We start from the raw sequence: 19,156 nt of genomic DNA on the forward strand, positions 1-19,156 counted from the left end.
GGCATGGAGTAGGGCCCCCCGGACGTGGAAGAAGGGTGCCCTGAGGTTCAGGGGCACTAAGAGGGGGCCTCGTGGGTTTGGGTAGGGGCGGGAGGCATGTCCACCTAGACTCACTCCAAGAAACCACCAGGTGACACAAGGAGGGCGTTTCTGATGTAATCCCCGGGCTCTGTTGGTCGCGGCTTCCGTGCCTTTCCCCATCCCGGGAAATTGTCCAAGTATCGGATGTGGGGACAATGGTAGGAGGGTAGGTACATTGGACTGCGGACCTCTAGGCTTAGATTCGCCGTCACTGCAGATTTAGAATTGAGGGCTGAGGCAGATGAGACACTTGAGGGACTTGTTCTCCCGAAACGTGTGTTTTTTCTTTACGAGCAAGGTTCAGAGTGTGTACATGCCCCGCACGAGTTAATCCAAGGTTACCAAATAGCCAAGACAGATGAAAGTTTAATGACTTTACACAAAGTCCTACTTAGAGCAATTGGACAGAAAACAGCACAAAGTTAAATCTCTATAAAGTAAAAGTTACAGTAAAGTCTTCATCCTACGGAACAGAGAGGAGACATGATGTCCAAAGGTGAAGGAAAAAGAATAGAACTTTAAAGTGTAACCAATTGCTTAATGATAACTGAGCAATTTCAGAGGGAAGTGAGGTGGGAAGTACACAGAATCTTTAGGGTAAGATATCTCTTCATTATTTAATGCATTGTTTTTAAAAATCAATAGTCAAGAAAAAAGTCATGATAGACAAAATATGAAAACGTTAAATAAAGACAGGATGGATAACAGTGCCAAGGCAAGCTATAGTGAATCTAAAAAGGAGAAAGCAGTTAATACTGGTTATTTTGTTAAAGAATATTCAATTGAGTAAATTTGAAAGATCTTATTTGCCTTATTTAACAATTCACAAATCGTGCAGCATCCAATCCAGCAGGCAAGAATGAGCTCTTAGGAGCTGTACAAAATGAGAGACTTAGAGCAGAAGGGAGCAGGAACAAAGAAGTTATACCAGGCAAAAAACAGCTGCTTGATGATTGCAAAGTCACTTTCCTTTAGGGGACACCAGGGGTCTAAACAGGCACATTACCTAACTAGTGCTGATGGGTGATTCCCAATTGACTGGTTTAAGATTCCATTTCTGGGAGACCCAGAACTGTCATTAAGTCTTGATTTGGTGCTGTGGAGGTTGGCATAAGTGATTCTATTTTGGGCCTGTTGTCTTGTTTTTAGCAATTCCCCCATTTTGATCAGACACTCAGCCTGAGAGTTGTGATTAAAAATTGAAGGCTTTAACACTCTTCCCAGCTATGCTCTGGAGTTCTTGAAGTTTTTGCTGAATCTCTGTGTGGTGTTCACACATCACAACATGCAGTTCACATTCTTTAAGTCAGGCATTCTCTTTGATCCTTTCCTGATGTTCTAGTCTTAGATCATTTGCTTGGTGGTTAGTGGCTGCAAATATGCATTTAAAGCTTTTGAGAGAATACAGCACATCAGGGAAACCACTATGATTATTATAAGCAGGATAATTAATTCCCAATGTCTGGAGTGCATTTCAGAGCCAAGGTCATCAAGACCCAAAGTAATCAAAGTTAAATAAGTCAAAGAAAGACCCCATTAAAAGAGTCACTTTTTAAAGCTAACCAGCTTTTCATTCTCACTGCCTGTCCCCTATCCTTGCCTGTTCCCACCCTTTGGCCCCAGGCAACCACTAGTTTACTTTCTGTTTCTGTGGATTTGCCTACTCTGGGCATCTCGTATAAATGGCATCATACATTATCTGGTCTTTTGTGACTGTCTCCTTTCACTTGGCATCATGGTTTCAAGGTTCATCCATATTGTAGCAGGAATAAATACATTCTTCCTTTTTATGACGGAATAATATTCCATTGCATGGATGGACCACATTTTGTTTATCCATTCATCAGTTGATATGCATTTGGGTTGTTTCCACTTTGGCTATTATGAATGATGCTACTATGAACATATGTGTACAAGTTTTTGTTTGGACGTATGTTTTCATTCCTCTTAAGTAGATATCTAGGAGTAGAATTGCTGGTAACTCTATGTTTAACATTTAAGACACTGCCAAACTTTTCCAAGGTTGCTGTACTGTTTTACATTCCTACCAGCAATGTATGAAGGTTATAATTTCTCTTCACCAACACTTGTTATTGTCTATCTTATTTGTTATGGCCAACCTAGTGAGTACAACGTGGTACCTCACTGTGGTTTGGAGTTGCATTTCTCTAATGACTAGTGATACTGACTTGTGTGATTATTGGCCATTTACAAATATCTTCTTTGGAAAAATATTTATTCAAATCCTTTGCACCTTTTTATATTGGGTTATCTTTTTATTATTGAGTCATAAAAGTTCTTTATACAAGTTCCTTTTCAGACTTGCAAATATTTTCTCCCATTCTTAGGGGTTTCTTTTCACTTTCCCAGTGTTGCCTTTGGACTCATATGTTTTAAATTTTGATGAAGTCTAACTTACCAAACTTCTCTGTATTGCTTATGCTTTTGGTGTCATATCTAAGAAATCATTGCCTAACCTAAAGTCATGAAGATTTATACCTATGGTTTCTTCTAAGAGTGTTGTAGTTTTAACTCTTCTATTTAGGTCTATGATCCACTTTGAATTAATTTTTGTGTATGATGTGTGGTAGGGAATAAAACGATCACTTTATATATATGAGAACTGAGGCATCAAGTAGCTATGAGACTTATCCATAGCTGTATAGCTAGTCAATGGTGCAGTCCAGAATTTGAACTCAGGCCCTCAGACTCCAGAGCAAGCCCTCAGCCCCTACTCGCTATCAGGATTCTTGAGTCTAGCCCCAGTTCAGCTGCTAATGCTCTTTTCTCTGAGCCTTGGTTGCCTCATTTTTGAAAATATGAGTTTGAGCTGCATTGTCTTAAAGGTCCCTCCGGCTTTTAATATGCTGTCAGTTTAAGACGGTACAATTCTCATGGTCTTCTCTGATCAGGCCTCTGTCTCAGGAGTGTTTATGTCCCAGGCTTTGTGTGTCTTTTGAAAACAGTGTCCTCAAGGCATCCCTCCCAGTCCTCAGGGAGCAGGCTAGCACTAAGGACCAGTAAGAAGCTCTGTTGATAGCCTTCATTATCTAGCAACAAGAAGCAGGGGGAGGAGAATCCCCAGGAGTCCCCCCTCCTCCTCCTGGTGAAAGAACACAAACAACCTCATTAGTCATCTGCTTAGGCACCACGTCCACGTGTGTGGCTGCTTTTTTGCACAGGAGATTTTTATCTGATATAGCAAATTGAGTTTTGGTGCCAGATCAGAGAATTTAAGATATACCAGGGCCCCATTTTCAATGCCTGATCATTTTCGTCCCTCTAGTAACTTCAACTTTTACATGAGCGCCTTCAGGGATGGGGAATCTGTTTGTAATTTCCAAGAGCAAACTAAGAGAAAAATAAGGAAAAAGCATTTCCTGCATCATGACTATTTTCTCTGAGTCACGCAATCAATTCCACAAACATTTCTTAAGCATCATTCAAGATCCAGTCACCGAGCTTCATGAGGGTATAGAAAGATAACACCAAGTTCACAGTGTTTGAAGAGGTCTAAGCAGCTGTTAGTAAATATATACCAGTCTTCCTCGTAAATATATACCAGTCTTCCTCGTAATCGTGGGTCACAGAATTCCAGTCTCATCATTGTCTTCATTATACAAAGGCGTTTCATTTATGAGACTTTACCTCCAAAAACATGAACCACAAACACAGTGATATAGACATGTTTAACATTCCTACTCTAGATTTTTTTCCTGTCTGTATGTACTGGGGTAAAAATAAGTAATGATTAGGGGCTGTTTTTCTAGATGTCCCAGCGTTTTGCATATGCTGCTTGGCTGTGAATTACAGTGGTGCTGCCTCCATGTGGGGTGTTGTAGAATTGTCAATAACAAACACTGCACTATTATCCGTATCTTGTATTAAAGAAGATAGCAGTACAGAATTATCACTTTGTTAAAAGTGATAACCAAAGAAATGTTAGTAAGACTTGGGATAAATGAGTCCCAAATATTCTGATCTAGCAATCAAAGTTCAAGTACAATTTACTTATATAAACAAGCATTCCTTTTGTCTGTATTTTCAAAATAAGTTAAATATATCTGATCAGTTTCTCTCTACTACTAAATCCCAAATAAAAGATTTTATTTCAGCCAAATAATATCTATTGTCACTCTGAATTAAAAAAATTAAAAAATTGTGTGCTAGAAAGTTAGATTTTTTAGTTGAAAGGTTGTCCTTGTTTTCAAATATGGCTACAAAATATAAAACTGTTTGTTTATTTCTGTGTGGTCATTCCTGTGTGGACGATTAATGTTTGTTTTGTTTTGTTTTGTCTTTTGGTGGAGGAGGCAGATTAGCATCTTTCTATTATACCATTATAAAGCAAAATTTACCTTTTTATTATTAGTTCTCATATATGTCTCACGTAGGCTCAAGGACTTGAATTTGCTTGTGTCCTTTAGTGTTAAGGCAAGCCCAGTTTTGGCATAGGTATAAACAAAGCTCCCTACAGTTTGCTTTTTGACAATATGCCATTCTAGTATGAGTTTTGTTTCTTTGCATGTAAGTAAAACAGATGGGTCATGTGGAGGAATAGAATTAGGTCAATGGGCTTGGGGATATGTAGATCATTGGTCTCTTGTGTGACCATCACCTGGCCCATGTTACTATAATCAAGGAGTTTTTGATTTCCCGTGTTTCTGGGGTAGACTCCAGAGGCCACTTTGTCTCTCTCATCTTCTCGATGAAGTTCTCTTCTGCTTCTCTTTACTTTGGGTGCTCTTATTCTCTCTAGCATTTGATCAGAATGGTGTTTGCTTCGCCTTAGCTCATGCCTAATCGATAGAAGAGAACCCTGCATCCTGGTTCTGGGATACAGCAATCGGGGGACTGGGAGACAGCTCCCTCGCCTTCTAAACAGTAGAAGCTATCAGCAGGTGAAGGAAAGCAATCATTTGGAAGTTCCTAAGCTTTTAAAACTTCTAGTCCTAAGAACTGAAATGCTGGAATTAATAATGTGCTATGCCTGCATTTACATCCCTCTTTATCCTAATGTTCGTGCTTACAAGTCCATTTCAAGGCCACATGTATGTTTCGTCATAGCTGTGGCTGTCAATTTAGGCAGTTCACCAAGTATTTCTAGAACCCCACCTTCCAGACTTTGGGATTGCATTTCCTGGTCCCTTGTGGTTGGGTGGGGCCACAGGACTAGTTCTGGCCACTGAACTTTGAGCAGGACCCCTTAGAGGCAGGACTAGAGCAACCTTTGTTCTAGAGGTAACTGTGTCCCACTCCTGAGTACCCACCGTACCTCTATGAATTATGAAGTTTTCCACTCTGCTCAGAAAGTATGTGAACTGCTCCTGGCCTGTGTGAGCTCTGAGGAGTACTTCCTCCACTTTTTTGGGGTATTTTCTTTCCCCAGCTCCGGGAAGCTCTTCACATGTGCTGATCAGTACTTAGCTGAGGAGGTAACGGGGCCCCCTGCAGCCCTCCAGAGCACACTCCCTCTCTCTGCTCCCTCTCTCCACAATGCTCCCTCGTCTCCAAGACTTCTGTGAATTCTAGCCATCTTGGCCTCCCAGCTCTGTTGCATTATAACTGAAGGAGGTGCCTGGGCTCCGCCTTCTCCTGGAAATTCTCTCTAGATCTCAAACTAGTGCAATTGTGGCACTCACCTCATTTGTTTCTCCCTCTTTCAGGGATCACCCTACTGCACTGCCTGACCTCCAAAGGCTGTATTTTATGTGGTTTTTAAGTTGTTTCAGGTGAGGGTAAATGTGAACCCTTTTACTTCACCTTGGCCAGTACAACTTTACTACTTATAAAATCTCTTCTAAGTTTAAAGACAACTCTAAAATTTCTAGTTTCTGGCTCTGGTTTAATAACTGAAAACGAGTTCTTAAATCGGTTGGTAGAAACTTGTGCTTTGTGACCAGCTAGTCAAAACGCTTTGAGGCAGCAGCTGGAGTTATAATTACCCTTTAAAAAGTTAATATTAAATGCCCAATATATATGACAAGTATTTATTGAGAATCTACCATGTTCCAGGCACTGTTCTATGTGGTGAGGACAGAGCAGTGGACAAAATAAGGCCCTGTCCCTAAGGAGCTGATATTCTAATAGCAGGAGATGGACCATGGAGCAGATTCTTTTCCAAAAATTGCCATAGCAGTATTTTCGATCTCACCTGCTCTTCGAAAACTTTGATGTTTCTCTCAACAAAATGTGGAATCGAATTCCCCTTTCCTTTAATATGGGAGGATTTTGTAATTGCTTCAACCTGCAGAATGCAGCAGAAGTAATGCTGCATGAATTCCAGCACTAGGTCACAGGAAATCATAGGACTCTGCCTAGATCTCTCTCAGGGTGCCTGACCTGGGAACCCTGCAACCACGCTGTGAGGAAGCCCATGCTACAGGAAGAGGCTACTTGTAGTATTACAGCTGGCGAGTGCAGCTAAGATCTCAGTCTACAGTTGTTAACCTCCAGACATTTGGGTGAATAAGTCTTTCGATAAATATAGCCCAATTTCAAGGCTTTCACACAAGCTGTCCTTGACAGTATTCTGCATACAAATTATGTGGGTCAAGGACAGCTTGTGTGAAAGCTGTTGTTTTCCATCAATAATTTATGCAGACATAATGGGAAGGCAACAAATAATGTCAAATGGTGATAGGAAGAGTGGGGAGGGGAGATGTGGTTTGGGCAGAAGTACCCAGATCACTAGGGGTTGGCAAACTATAGTGTATGAATCATACTCAGCCCACTGTTTTAATAAATGAAGTTTTATTAGAGCACTTAATAGTTGTCACCACGGACCTTTTGTTTATGTGTTGTCTGGGATTGATTTTCTTGTGCAACGACAGAGTTGGGTAGTTGCAAGAGAGATTGATTTTTAAAATTTTCATTACATTTTTATCTGTAATGTTTCTTAATTTGAAGTAAACATAGTGAAATGTTAACTTGACAAGCCTGGGTATTTGGTACTTGGGTGTTATCCTTTGCTTTTGTTTGATAGAATCTGAGGAAAAAGCAGGAGGAATGGCAAAGGCAGTGGTGTTACCAGGTTCCAGACCCTACTCATCTCTCCTCCAGCACCCTGGGCTCTAGTTGTATCAGCTCATCAACTGGCACCCAAATATGAGTTTCACAAAGACAGTGGGTGAGGGAAGACAGTGTTCAGCCTGTTTTCTGTCTCAACTGGTACATGTCTCAACTGGTACATGAATAAAGTTGAGAACTTGGCCTGAACACTCACAAACTATGTGACTTTGGGGAAATCATTTAACCTCTTGTAGCCCAAGGCTGCTGGAAGTGACAGAATTAGTAGCTCATAATGATGTCCCTACAGGTTACCTAGGTTACGCACTTAACATAGACTCTGTACATGGTTGAGTGCTTGAATTGGTAGGTTTTTACAATTAAGTACCAGGAAGATGATAAAAAGAATGAGGTTGACAGATCTCTGAGCTGATATGGAGTGATTTCCAATGGGGGAAAATATAGTATACTGCTGTTGGTAGAAAAGGAAATGTGGAAATGTCACACACACACACACGCACTCATTTTTGCAAATGAAAATGGAAGGATAAATCAGAAACAAATGAAACTGATTACCTACAGAGGTTAAGGGGAAAAGGGAACAGGGAGGGAATGGCACCTAGTTCTCAGTATACCTTTTTTTGATTTTTGGAACTGTTTTCATATTAAAAAAAAAAAGAGAGAGAAAAAAATCTTAAACTAAATTTAAACCAAAAAAAATTAACTATATACTGAATGGATAACCATACAGGAAAAAACCCAACTTAAGGAACTTTTGAAGACAGCAACTTTGTGTGCATTCTATCAATGTAAAGAAGAAAACCTGGGGACTTGGCAGGTTCATTTACCAAGTAATCAAAGTTAACATCGCTTAGTGTAACACGGTGAGGACCTAACAATCACTCATGTAGCATTCCTGCCCAAAGTGATAACCACCACCTAATTACGAGAAACAATCTGTCAAACCCAAATGGAGGGACATTTAAAACACCTGGCTTGTATTATTTAAAAAGATCAATTTCATGAAAAGACAAAGGCTGAGAAACTTTAGAATTGAGAGAAAAATGCTATGAAGGATGGCATTGAGATAATTTGTTAAAATTTGAATTGTTATGTATCGGAGAATAGTAATGTTATCAAATTCCCCGAATTTGATTGTCCTGTGGTTACATAAAAGAATATAATTTTCCTAGGAGATGCACTGTGTACACAGAAAGGTACAGTGCGAAAAAGCAGAAATGCTAGCACTGGGTGAATCCAGGTGAAAGCTTCTATGGGAGTTCACTACACTCATCTTTCTTGAATGACTGAATGTTTTTAAGTTAAAAAGAAAATGGGAGCTCTTAGCTTTAAAACAAACTCGGTATATTTTCTTGAAAAAAAGATAAATCTAAATGCTTGATCTTGTATACCTTAAGTGTTGGCCTTCAAATCACCTAAGCAGCAAAGATTTGGCCTATATTTTAATAAAAATAAACAGAAGCTTGCAACCACATTTATTAGAAAAATATCCCTTGGAAGTTCCCTTCTTTCAAGGTCAAAGACTTGCTCCAGGGCGCTGTTCTGTTTTCATCAAATTCTGCCCCTGGTGGCAAGAACCCCAGCTCCCTGGGTGTGCTGAGGCCGATGCATGACACGTTCAACCTCCAACCCAACGTGACCCCCGCAGGAGCCACGGAGCAGCGCACAGAAGCTGGGCGTATTCTTCCCATGCAGACACCTCTGGAGCCAGCACGGCTGGGGAAAGGAGACACCCTAAGTCACTAGCAGCTGTGGCAGCCACCTAGCTCCTGTGGACCTTGCATTTCACCTTTTCTTCACAAATTTCTTTCTGGAAGCATTGGGATTTAACCGTCTCCTCCCGGCTCCCAAGGTGTTGTCTCGGATCTGCAGGGTAGCTGACCGGCTGGAGATGTCATTCTCTGCAAAGGGAGATACCCCAGCTACGTAGTCAGGAGCGAACACATCAGTCTTCTGCCTGGCCTTGCGTGAGAGTCGCAGCTGTGGGAAGCGCTGGTCCTCAGTCAGATGGGGGTTGATGGCGTATTTGCCCCCTTTGGGAGAAGGAAGTGAATACTGCAAATAAGACGAAGAAAGGCCATTAGAAGGATGAAGATCCATTTCCACATGTCAGATCCTGTTAACATCAAGCTTTCCTGATGGCTCTGGATGCAGATGACATCAGTGGGGTCTACCATTCACTGCCTACTATGCACTAGGCCTATGACATGCAGCCTTCCCACTTGATCCTCACCTCAACTCCCAGATGGAGAACCTGATGCAGCACTTTGACTACGTACCCTCAGCTAAAGACAGAAAAAATGACATATGAACACAGAACTCTAGTAAGCAGGTGCCATTTTCACAATGGTATGTTAGCAATTCTGAAGCAGTAACATTTACTAGGATTAAGCAAATAAATAATTATGGAAAATGGTGTTAAATAGGGTGTTATAAATGAGAGGGCTAGAATGACCTCTGTGGTATTGGGCTGAAACTGAAGTTATAAATTCAATGTTTAATACAGATATAGAAATACAGAATATTCATGTATGTATTTATATATACAAATACATATATTTCCCATCTCTGTCCATTGCCGGCTGACAGCCTAGCACAATGAGCGTACTTCGCTTCTTAAAACCATTCTCCAAAAGACGACCCAGAGATGCTCACAGAAATGGCTGCTTCTAGGGTGGGGGCAGTATGAGTCAGAACATCCTGTTGTGGGAGAGTAAGGAAGTTCAAAGAATAATTGAGACACGTCAAAAGGACACAGAGGCCAACATGAAGAGCTTCCATGAATAGTCTGAGTAAATCAATAATGATGGTATTGGATCACAGCCTACAGACTAAAATAAAAATCCACAAGACTTCACTCATATAGAAAAATACATAAAGAGGGAAAATTCCTTGTTACAGCATGAACATACAGAGGGAAAATACAGAGGGAAAATTCCTTGTTAACCAATGCCAAGTAATGAATACAAAAAGAATGATGGAATTAGAAAATCACTGTTTGGCAACCATCATTGTAAAAACTCATTCAGGTAACTTTAACTATGAATTAAACTTTAATGAGAAATACTGTTTACACAGTATTAGAGTATCTTTCCATTAAGTTACTTATTACAAATAATGACTTTACAGGAAATTTGTGGCAAAGTTTGAATATGATCTGTAGATCAGAGAGTATTATAGCAATGTTAATTTCTTGGTTTGGTAATTATACTGTGGTTACATAAGAAACACCCTTAACCAAGTGATCAGTTACTATCACCTGATTATCATTTACTATACAACTGATTATCATTTAACCCCCGACACAATGCACTAAGGACACATCATCCCCTCTGGCGTTCCTGCCTACAATGCACAGCCTGACACTAACCAGGAGGAAATACTGGACAAACCTCAGGTGAGGGACATTCTACAAAGTAACTCACCTCAAAAATGATAAGGTCATGAACGATAAGACTTGAGAAACCACTTCAGTTTAAAAGAGACTAAAGAGACATGACAAAGCAATGTGTGATCTTAGATTGGATCGTGGACCAAAAAAACTCTCCTCCTTTTGCTATGAAGGCAATTTGTGGTAAAGTCTGAATATGGTCCATAGATTAGATGGTATTGTAGCAATGTTAATTTCTTTAATGGTGATAATTACGTTGTGGTTATGTAAGATAATGTCCTTGTTTCAGGAAATACTAAAGTATCTCAAGGCAAAGCATCATCATGTACAATAAAAAAAATACACACACACACACAGTCCCCCCCTTAACCATTGGGAGATATGTTCTAAGACCCCCAGTAGAAGGCTGAAATTGTAAGTACTGAGACCCATACGTATGTACCTGTGATAAAGTTTAATTTATAAATTTGGCACCGTAAGAGATGAACAATAACTAAGAACTATAACAATATACTGTAAGTTATGTAAATGTGGTCTCTCTCAAAGTATCTTACTGTACTGTGCTCACCCGTCTTGTGATGAGGATGTGAGATGAGACAACGCCTACGTGATGTGATGAAGTGGGGTGAATGACGATTGTGAGGTGGTGTCAGGTTACTGTAAGGGGGCCTTGAACACAAACACCGCGATACTGCAACAGCCAATCTGATAACCGAGCCGCCGACTAATGGGCAGGGAGCAAAGAAAGCATGAGATTTCATGGCACCATGGACAATGGCGCACGATTTACGTATTGTTTATTTCTGGGATTTTCCATTTAATATTTTCAGGCTGCAGTGGGCTGTGGCAAACAAACTGGAGTAAACAAAACAGCAGCAAAGGGGGGATCTACTATATATAAAAGAATAAAGCAATGTGGTAGAAGGTTAACATAGGGAAGTGAAGAGTAGACAGGAATTTTTGTATTTTTGTAACTTTCCTATAAATCTAAAATTATTTCAAAATAGAAAGTTAAAAAAAAATTCACCTTGTACATTAGTGGCAGTCACCACACTTAGAGAACTCAGTGCCAGGTTGGCTACACTCTCATGCTCATTTGTCTTTTAACCCTTCTCTCCTGAGTCTTTGAAACAAATACACAGCTGCTAGTACCCAGCCCAGGCCTCTCTTTTGTGCGGAGCATTTACACACCCCTTCCCTTCTGGTTCACGAAGCTTCTGGAGATTCTGCCCATCCTCAAACTCTGGCACAAATCTAACCTCCACCATACTGTAAACGATCTCCCTTTTTTTGACCCCCCACGCATTTGGCCCATACTATTCACTGTCTGGAATTACTGGTTATTTCTCATTAGACTGCAAACTCCTCAAAAATCTCATGCGGAAGCTCTGTTGTGCACGCACCTCCATCTCTCTTGGTACCTAGATTACAGGCTTTCAGTAACTATCTTGAAAAAACCATGAGATATTGTTTTGTCCTCTGGTCATTTCAATCCTCGAGCTAAGCGGTCTCGCTTTCCCACCTCAGGCCCTGCTGTTAGGGGAGTGGGAGACACGCCACTCACCCGGAGGCCCCGAGGGTTCAGCACCTTTGGGTTGCGGGAGAAGTGCATGTGCAGGCTTCCGTCATCGCTGACAGTCACAGACACTTTCTTTAAGGTCTTGTTTCCACAATGTGAACAGAACACTCGGCTCATGTCAGATGTTGTCCTAGAGACACGAAAGGAGAGGCTCTGACCGGAGCCACAAGCAGCAAGCCCCGTCCCCAGAGCACAAGGTGAATCACAGGATTCCGGGGGAATGACAACAAACAGGGAAACGGCTGAACCATACTGTATGTGTCATAAACCAAGGCCACCCGGCCTCATGGGGACGGCATGAGCAAACTGTGGCTGCAGTTCTCTGAGGGCAAAGGGAAATGACCCCAGTAGCAAGTATGTCAATGTGAAAGTTGTTGTTACATTAATAATGAACTCTTACTGAACTTTGTGGGCATTATTTTACAAGTTTATCAAAACAATCCTATGAGATTGGTACTATCTCCATTTTACAAATGGGGATACTGAGGCAAGGTAAGGTAGCTTGCTTGATTTACAAGAATTATAAATTATTATACAATAATTTGTATTATTGACAAATCACAAAAATACTACAAAGCTGTTATGGTTGAATGGGTGTGGGTGCTAAGGGCAGACTCCGAGGCCTTGCCTCTCTCCTACCAGCTCAGGCTCAATTGTGGACCTTCCACTCGTGTACTATTTAAATGCAAATCTCAGGCATCACTCCATCCATACACATTTCAGTACTTATCGTTAAATGATTAGAGTTTTTTGCTTCAGATCCCACACACTAAATCCTATGCCACTAAAATAAGAACTATAAAACATCACCTTTGATTTGTCAGGTGAGAGGTCACTGGCCACCCTCTGTCCCAAGGATTATAGTGCCCTAGTGGAATAAGGTGTAAAGAAAGGCAAGGCTCTCCTTCAAAAAGTTTACAGAACGCAGGAAAACAGGAGCATGTTCAGCAGAGGGCACTGGGTCCAAATTATCAGCTACGTACTTGAAACAGCCATGGCAGCGCAAGATGTAGCTCCGGGCCTCACGGATCAGCATACCATTCACTGCCAGCACGTGCAGCCCCATCTGAAGCAGGACATTCTGCAACCAACAAGTTAAAGCAGAACTGAACTTGGAGCAAAACTCCATTTTCTTTTAATATCTGTATAATTATAATTAAAAGACTTCACGAACACTGGTTGGGCTCATAAAAGGCTTCTGCTAGGAAAAGCAAGCTTAGGATACCTCTCAGGACACAAACTAAGACAAAGACCCTGATTTCTCTTAACTCAAGTGCTGGGGTGTGTGCTCATCATTTTGCCAAGACCCCTCATTAGCAATCTGTCTAAAAGGAACACTTATTTTGTCAGAGTAAACATACTCATTTGTGAGCTGGAAACCTCTACTTTCTCCGAGTACTTAATTGAGCACAGAATACTATACGCACTGAAAGAAATGCATGAACACATCATGAATAGTAAACATTAAAAATCTAACATACTATATACATTTTGTCACTATATTATTATTCTCTGGCCTCCAAACAAACTAAAAATTACCAAAGAATACAGGTAAAGCTTCTCGACCCATTACACAATAGCTCTGTACACACCGCCAAATCTTCGAGGGACCAATGCCCATGACAGGTATGAGACAAAGCGCGGGACTAGCCGATGGCCCATTCCACCCCACCCACCTGCATGGCAAAGTCTGTAGTCACACAGCCGACCCGCACGTCCTTTGGGATGGTGCACTGTTCTAACTCCCGCTGGATCTGTTTGATGTTGCTAGGAGTTATCCACCCCCCATCGTCATCACTACCTTCGTCCTTCCTTTCTTCGAATCTGTTCTCTTCCTTGTCTTCCTCACTCGGAACATTCTCACCTCTGCCAGTCTGAAACATAATAGAATTCACAAACTCCCAACCCATAGGAGTGGCAGGGAGAAGCTAGTGTGTTGTCATTAGGAGATCACAAATCAGGGCCTTACCATCAGCTCCTGCAGATCATAGTCAATATTTGGCAAAGGATTTCTCCAGAACATGAAGGAACTGAATTCTAGGTCCTCAGGCTCATCAGCTGGGTGTCCATGTTCTACTGTTTCTCGTGGGAGTTTAGGCTGAGGTGAAAAGAACAATTTTAAAACCTAAAAATTGAGAGGGTTACGGACGAAATAATATGACACACAAGTCAGATCAGACAGAGCCGGACAAATGATGACGTTAGCCTATGTAAATTCGGTTCACTGTAAACAGTCAATTTGTGGAGGTATGATTTGTGGCAGAAAGGGCACAACGAGAATGGCTGATCTAAGGAATTACCTTCGAGGGCAGATGGAAACCAGAAATGTGTAGAGGAGTTTCTGGGTGCTGAATTGATGAGCTCACTTTAACCTTTAAAAATAAAAAAGTGACAGCTCTAAGAAGTATAGCTTGAAAATTCAACACGAAAGAGTAATTAAAAAAATATCTAATTTTTGCCTAAAAGGCTACAGGAAAAGACAATTTCTAAGAATCAGGAAAACAAAATATTTTCCCCCAGTTACTGAAATCAAACAATGTTTTTAAAACTGGAAAATATAAATACACACAGTCATGTGCCACTTAACAACAGGGGTATGTTGAGAAATATGTCATCAGGCAATTTCCTTGTGCAAACATCACAGAGTGCACTTACACACCTAGACAGTCTGGCCTACGACACACCAGGCTGTATGGTATGTATTGTACATGCGGTCCGTTGTTGGCTGAAATGTCGTTATGTGGCGCACGACTGTATACAGAGAATTATTCAGTGATTACACCTCCAAGTAACTACTTTGAGACATTTCTTATTTTGTTTTCACACATAAAGCTATAATGAACACCATCATCTATAAAACCTGGAAATATCTTTGGTTACATTCTTAGAATAAATGCCTACCAGTGGAATTGCTGGGTGAAAAAGACATGCTGTTTTAAAGCTTCTGATACCTACTAATTCCTGCCCAAAAGGCTTCTAGAAAAGACAATTTCTAAGACTCAGCAATCAATGGATGCCAAATGGAAACCCGACTACCAGTCAGTTTACATACAACTATTCCATCCAAACCTGGCCCCTCGACCCCCGCAAAAACATTCCAGTGACACGCAGAAGGCTATATTTTAGTCATTACTTTTAGATGTTCTGGATGGGAGGGCTCTAAACCTAGCTGAAAACAAGTTGAGGGCAGTTCCAATGAGTATAGGAATATGAGTCCACCATGGTTTTGATGACTTTAGGCAGAGGAGATGATGCGATTCTTTGCCAACACTATTTGAAATTATTATAAGGTTAATTATTTGGCTTCCAAACTCCTCTGGCCTTGAAACACCCAGTGGGGCCCAGGCGTGAATCCATTAAATCTCTTCACCCTAGCCAATGTGGGCGAGTCCCTAAAAAAATAGGAACCCAGAATTCTGAAGGTAGCACATGTTAAAAAAATGGTAAGCATTCATGTTTTTTCTTGTTTCTGAAAATAATTCTATTAAAAAAATAGTGAGAAGATAGTTGAGTTTTACTCTATTTCTGCATTTTCATATTTTAACCAAGAATCTACAGATCAAGAGACTGGCACACATTTGCTAATCATAACATATGACCCTTATTTGGACCCTGATCCAAAATTCATAAAATAATTGAGAAAGGTGAGTACTAACTGGTTATTTCATAATATTAGGAAATTATTAATGTTGTACAGTGTAATAGTGGTTTTGTGGGTTTTTTTTTTTTTTAAGAGAGACATCAAGAAATATCCATCAGTGAAATACAATGTCTGAGTTCAAAATACTCCAGGCCAAGGTCAGAGATGATACCCTGGGTGTGCCAGGCCCAAGTCGGGGAGGGGGAATTAAAGAGGGGGGAAAAGAAAAAAAGCTAGGAGAAAAAATAATAAAACAGTCCTGATGTACCTTTTCCGGTTCTTGTTTTAGGTGTGACACTCCAACAAACTCTGCTTCCAACTGGTAGGTAAGTGCCAGTACTTGGATATCTGTGGCAGAGAGGCTGGGATAGTCTCCAGTTTTTTTTGAAAACTCAGTCACTGTAGACAAAACATTCCCAACCTCAGTTAGAAGCAAAAAGCCATACAACCTTAGATATTAATGAAAGCATGAAAAGAACTTAGGATCAATATCCCAACAAAAACCTCTTTAACACTATCATCTATTTCCTGATCCTTTTCTAATCACAGTTGAGACATTTGTATTCTCTATCACAAAGATTTATGCTAGTTAGGTTTACTGTGACATCCTCATTGAGTGCGATGAAGGAACATAACAAATTTCACAGAAAGTCAAAGTTACCATAATATTTGCAAATAATAAGTTCATTATCTAGCTTTGGGATGTCAGAATAGGTTTCCTCTCCCAGTTCTAAAATTTTTTGATTCTAACAATCCAGATTAATAAAACATATGACCAGATTCCAAAATGGGATGGAAAGTTAATCCAACTAGTAACTGTTATAGTCTATAACAGAACAAATTATCGGCTGCTTTGTAACAAATATCTAACAGTTCTTATGCATTAAAAAAAAAAAAACCACACACTGTTTAACATATAGCAAATGTCAGCTATTACTACTGTTATTCTCCTGAGACATCAACAACAACAAACATGTTGTTGATACAAACATGTTGTTGATGTCTCAGGAGAATAACAGTAGTAATAGCTGACATTTGCTATATGTTTTCTGATACACTGCCACATGGAAAGGTAACTAAACTGCTCACATATCCTAAGAAGCAGTAACAGCAGCTATGCTACTGGGCACTTACTATGTACCAGGCACTATGTTATAAATCCTATGGATCAAGTACTGTTAGTATTTCCTCAGAAAGATTAAGTAACTTGTAAAAGATCATAGAGCTAATAAGTTGGCGGAGAAAGCTGCAGAAATCACAAACTGTGGAGCTAACAACACCCCCACTATCAGTCTCTAAACCCTAAAAACGCTTCCAATCATCTAGAATCTTTCTTGGGCAGCATCGCCTTGATCTCCAACAAGAGAACGATGCTGACTTGTAAACCAAGTGATTATTAGTTTTCTTTCAGAACTAATGTAAAGCCTGTGGACAAAAAAGGGTTCTATGGAAAGTGACCTCACAGGGTGATCTGATCATAAATTCCTAACTAGGTGGATCATGGTGGGTAGTCATGTCTCAAGCCTGTAACTTCTTTAGTAAAAGGTTTACCTTAAGAGCAAGGTCTGTCCGTTGTTTCTATGCATCTAAGTTAACATACCTTTGGAATAAGCTGTAACCACCCTTAGGACAACACAAGCACATAATTCTGTTAACTATCCTGTGATCCAATACCCACCTTGCCTTTTCTTACCTCCATGTAATTGTCCTTGTTTCTTCCTTAATTTCAAATGTATAAAAGGTGCAAAACTATTATTCTCCAGAGCATTTGAGATATTGCTCATGGTATAAGTCATCAGTTTGGCTCAAATAAACTCTTATAAAATTCTCCACAGGTTTGAATGTTTCTTATGTCAACAAGCCAAAAAGCTATCCCTTTTTCTGACTTGAAGCTGGCCTATGGAGCTCCAAAACAATTATTACTTTGGTCTACTAAAAACAAATAAAAGAAAGCTGGAGAGACCTAGGTTCTTCTATTTTTTCATCCAAACAAGCTTACTGAATGCTTGCAAAATGCTAGACACTATGCTGAGAAACAAAGTCCTCGTTTGATGTTCTCAGCAACCTCTGAGGTAGGTACTATTATTACTTTCATTTTACAGATGAGGCAACTGAGGCCTAGAGAGTGATATACCCAAAAGTATATAGCTAGTAACCGGCAAGACCTATTGACTCCTGAACCGAGGCTCCTCCCATCCCGATCTCCTCGAACATGCAGTTTCTAATTCAGTTACTAATAAAGTAGCCAGACCCCAACTCGCACAGGAGCCGGTCCCATCTGCACCCTGGGACCCAGCTTCGCCATCAATACCAAGGCAGAGGTCCTCACCCAGCCGCACGTATTCCGGGAAGGGCTCCTTGAAACGCAGCTCGTAGGGCAGAACAGCGAGTCGCCTACGAGTGGCCTTGTCCCGAATCTCGCTGACCACATCCCGGATGGTGTAGATGTTCTTCCCGATGTCCTGCAGAGAGACCGGCCCAGCTCACACCCGCCCGACCTCCCGCGCTCCCGCAGGGCCCGCCAGCCCAGACCCTGCTCATCTCCACCAGAGCTCCCAGTACCTGCAGAGCGGCGTCCCGCAGGAAAGCACCTGCATCCGCAACAACGTGCTCCACCAGCGCCATCTTGGCTGAACGAGGCCGGAGCACGCATGCGCACGGAACTTGCGCTCGCCCTTACGACCCAACCCGGCCTTTTGAAGCCGGGAGGAGCAGCCGCGATTTAGCTACGCCCTCTGGCGGCCGCACCCGCATCTCCCGGCTCAGGGCTACGCGCGCGCATGCGCAACGCCTCCGGCAGCCCTCCCAGAGGATGGGGGCAAGGTAAAACCTTGGAGACCTGAGGAAATGTGCTTCAGCATCCACTCTTTAGCGCCTTTTTTTTTACTTTAAATGTAAAACCTGTGTATATTCTTATTGTTAAAAGTTAATACGGATAACCTAATTTAATGAGCACAGGCCTATGAGATAGGTACTATTTTACAGTCAAGGAATAGGATACTCAAGACGACTATGCCAAGCTATCATGGCTAGTAACTGTAACATGATTAACACTCAGGCAAACTGACTCGGAACCACTTTTTTTTTTTTTTTATCCATTATGCTATACCGACTGCTGCTTACGTATCCCCACTTCATTTTGAGTGACTTGCGGCCAACGGTCTATGACATTTACCTTAGTATTCTTGACCGATTTCCCTAAGCAAGACACAATCTACTAGCAAATATACCTTGCTGAACTGAAGGGGTACTAGTTGATTTCTGAATTCCCTTTCAAATCTAAGATTCTATCATTATGAGATCTGGCCTATTCATGCTGGTGAATTTCAGCTGAATGTTGACTTGAGTTTTCAGTCATCAATCTTCAGCAATGTCGAGTTATTCCAAACCTTCCTTGTCAAGTCTTCATTCCAATCTAACCGCCCCCCCTCATTAT

General features: G+C 41.0%; 1 protein-coding gene across 7 annotated transcripts; it reads right to left on the reverse strand.

The window, feature by feature from the left end:
- Window positions 1-8,568: 8,568 nt before the first annotated feature.
- Window positions 8,569-18,434, reverse strand: NOB1 (NIN1 (RPN12) binding protein 1 homolog). 7 transcript variants are annotated; one of them, XM_039851864.1, is made up of 9 exons: window positions 18,283-18,434; window positions 18,050-18,182; window positions 15,989-16,068; window positions 14,381-14,452; window positions 14,050-14,178; window positions 13,757-13,954; window positions 13,064-13,161; window positions 12,066-12,210; window positions 8,569-9,165 (listed from the first exon to the last, which is right to left on the reverse strand). In XM_039851864.1, the coding sequence occupies exons 1-9, from the start codon at window positions 18,343-18,345 to the stop codon at window positions 8,896-8,898; spliced, it is 1,188 nt and encodes a 395-aa protein (XP_039707798.1). In that variant the 5' UTR covers window positions 18,346-18,434; the 3' UTR covers window positions 8,569-8,895. The 7 variants fall into 7 exon arrangements, with proteins under 7 accessions (XP_039707798.1, XP_039707797.1, XP_039707796.1 ...); XM_039851863.1 differs by having other exon boundaries at window positions 15,989-16,119; XM_039851862.1 differs by having other exon boundaries at window positions 15,989-16,119; window positions 18,032-18,182.
- Window positions 18,435-19,156: the final 722 nt, after the last annotated feature.

This window comes from Pteropus medius, unplaced genomic scaffold (genome assembly GCF_902729225.1).
Source record: "Pteropus medius unplaced genomic scaffold, Ma_sr-lr_union100, whole genome shotgun sequence".
In the NCBI taxonomy this organism is placed as follows: Eukaryota; Metazoa; Chordata; class Mammalia; order Chiroptera; family Pteropodidae; genus Pteropus; species Pteropus medius.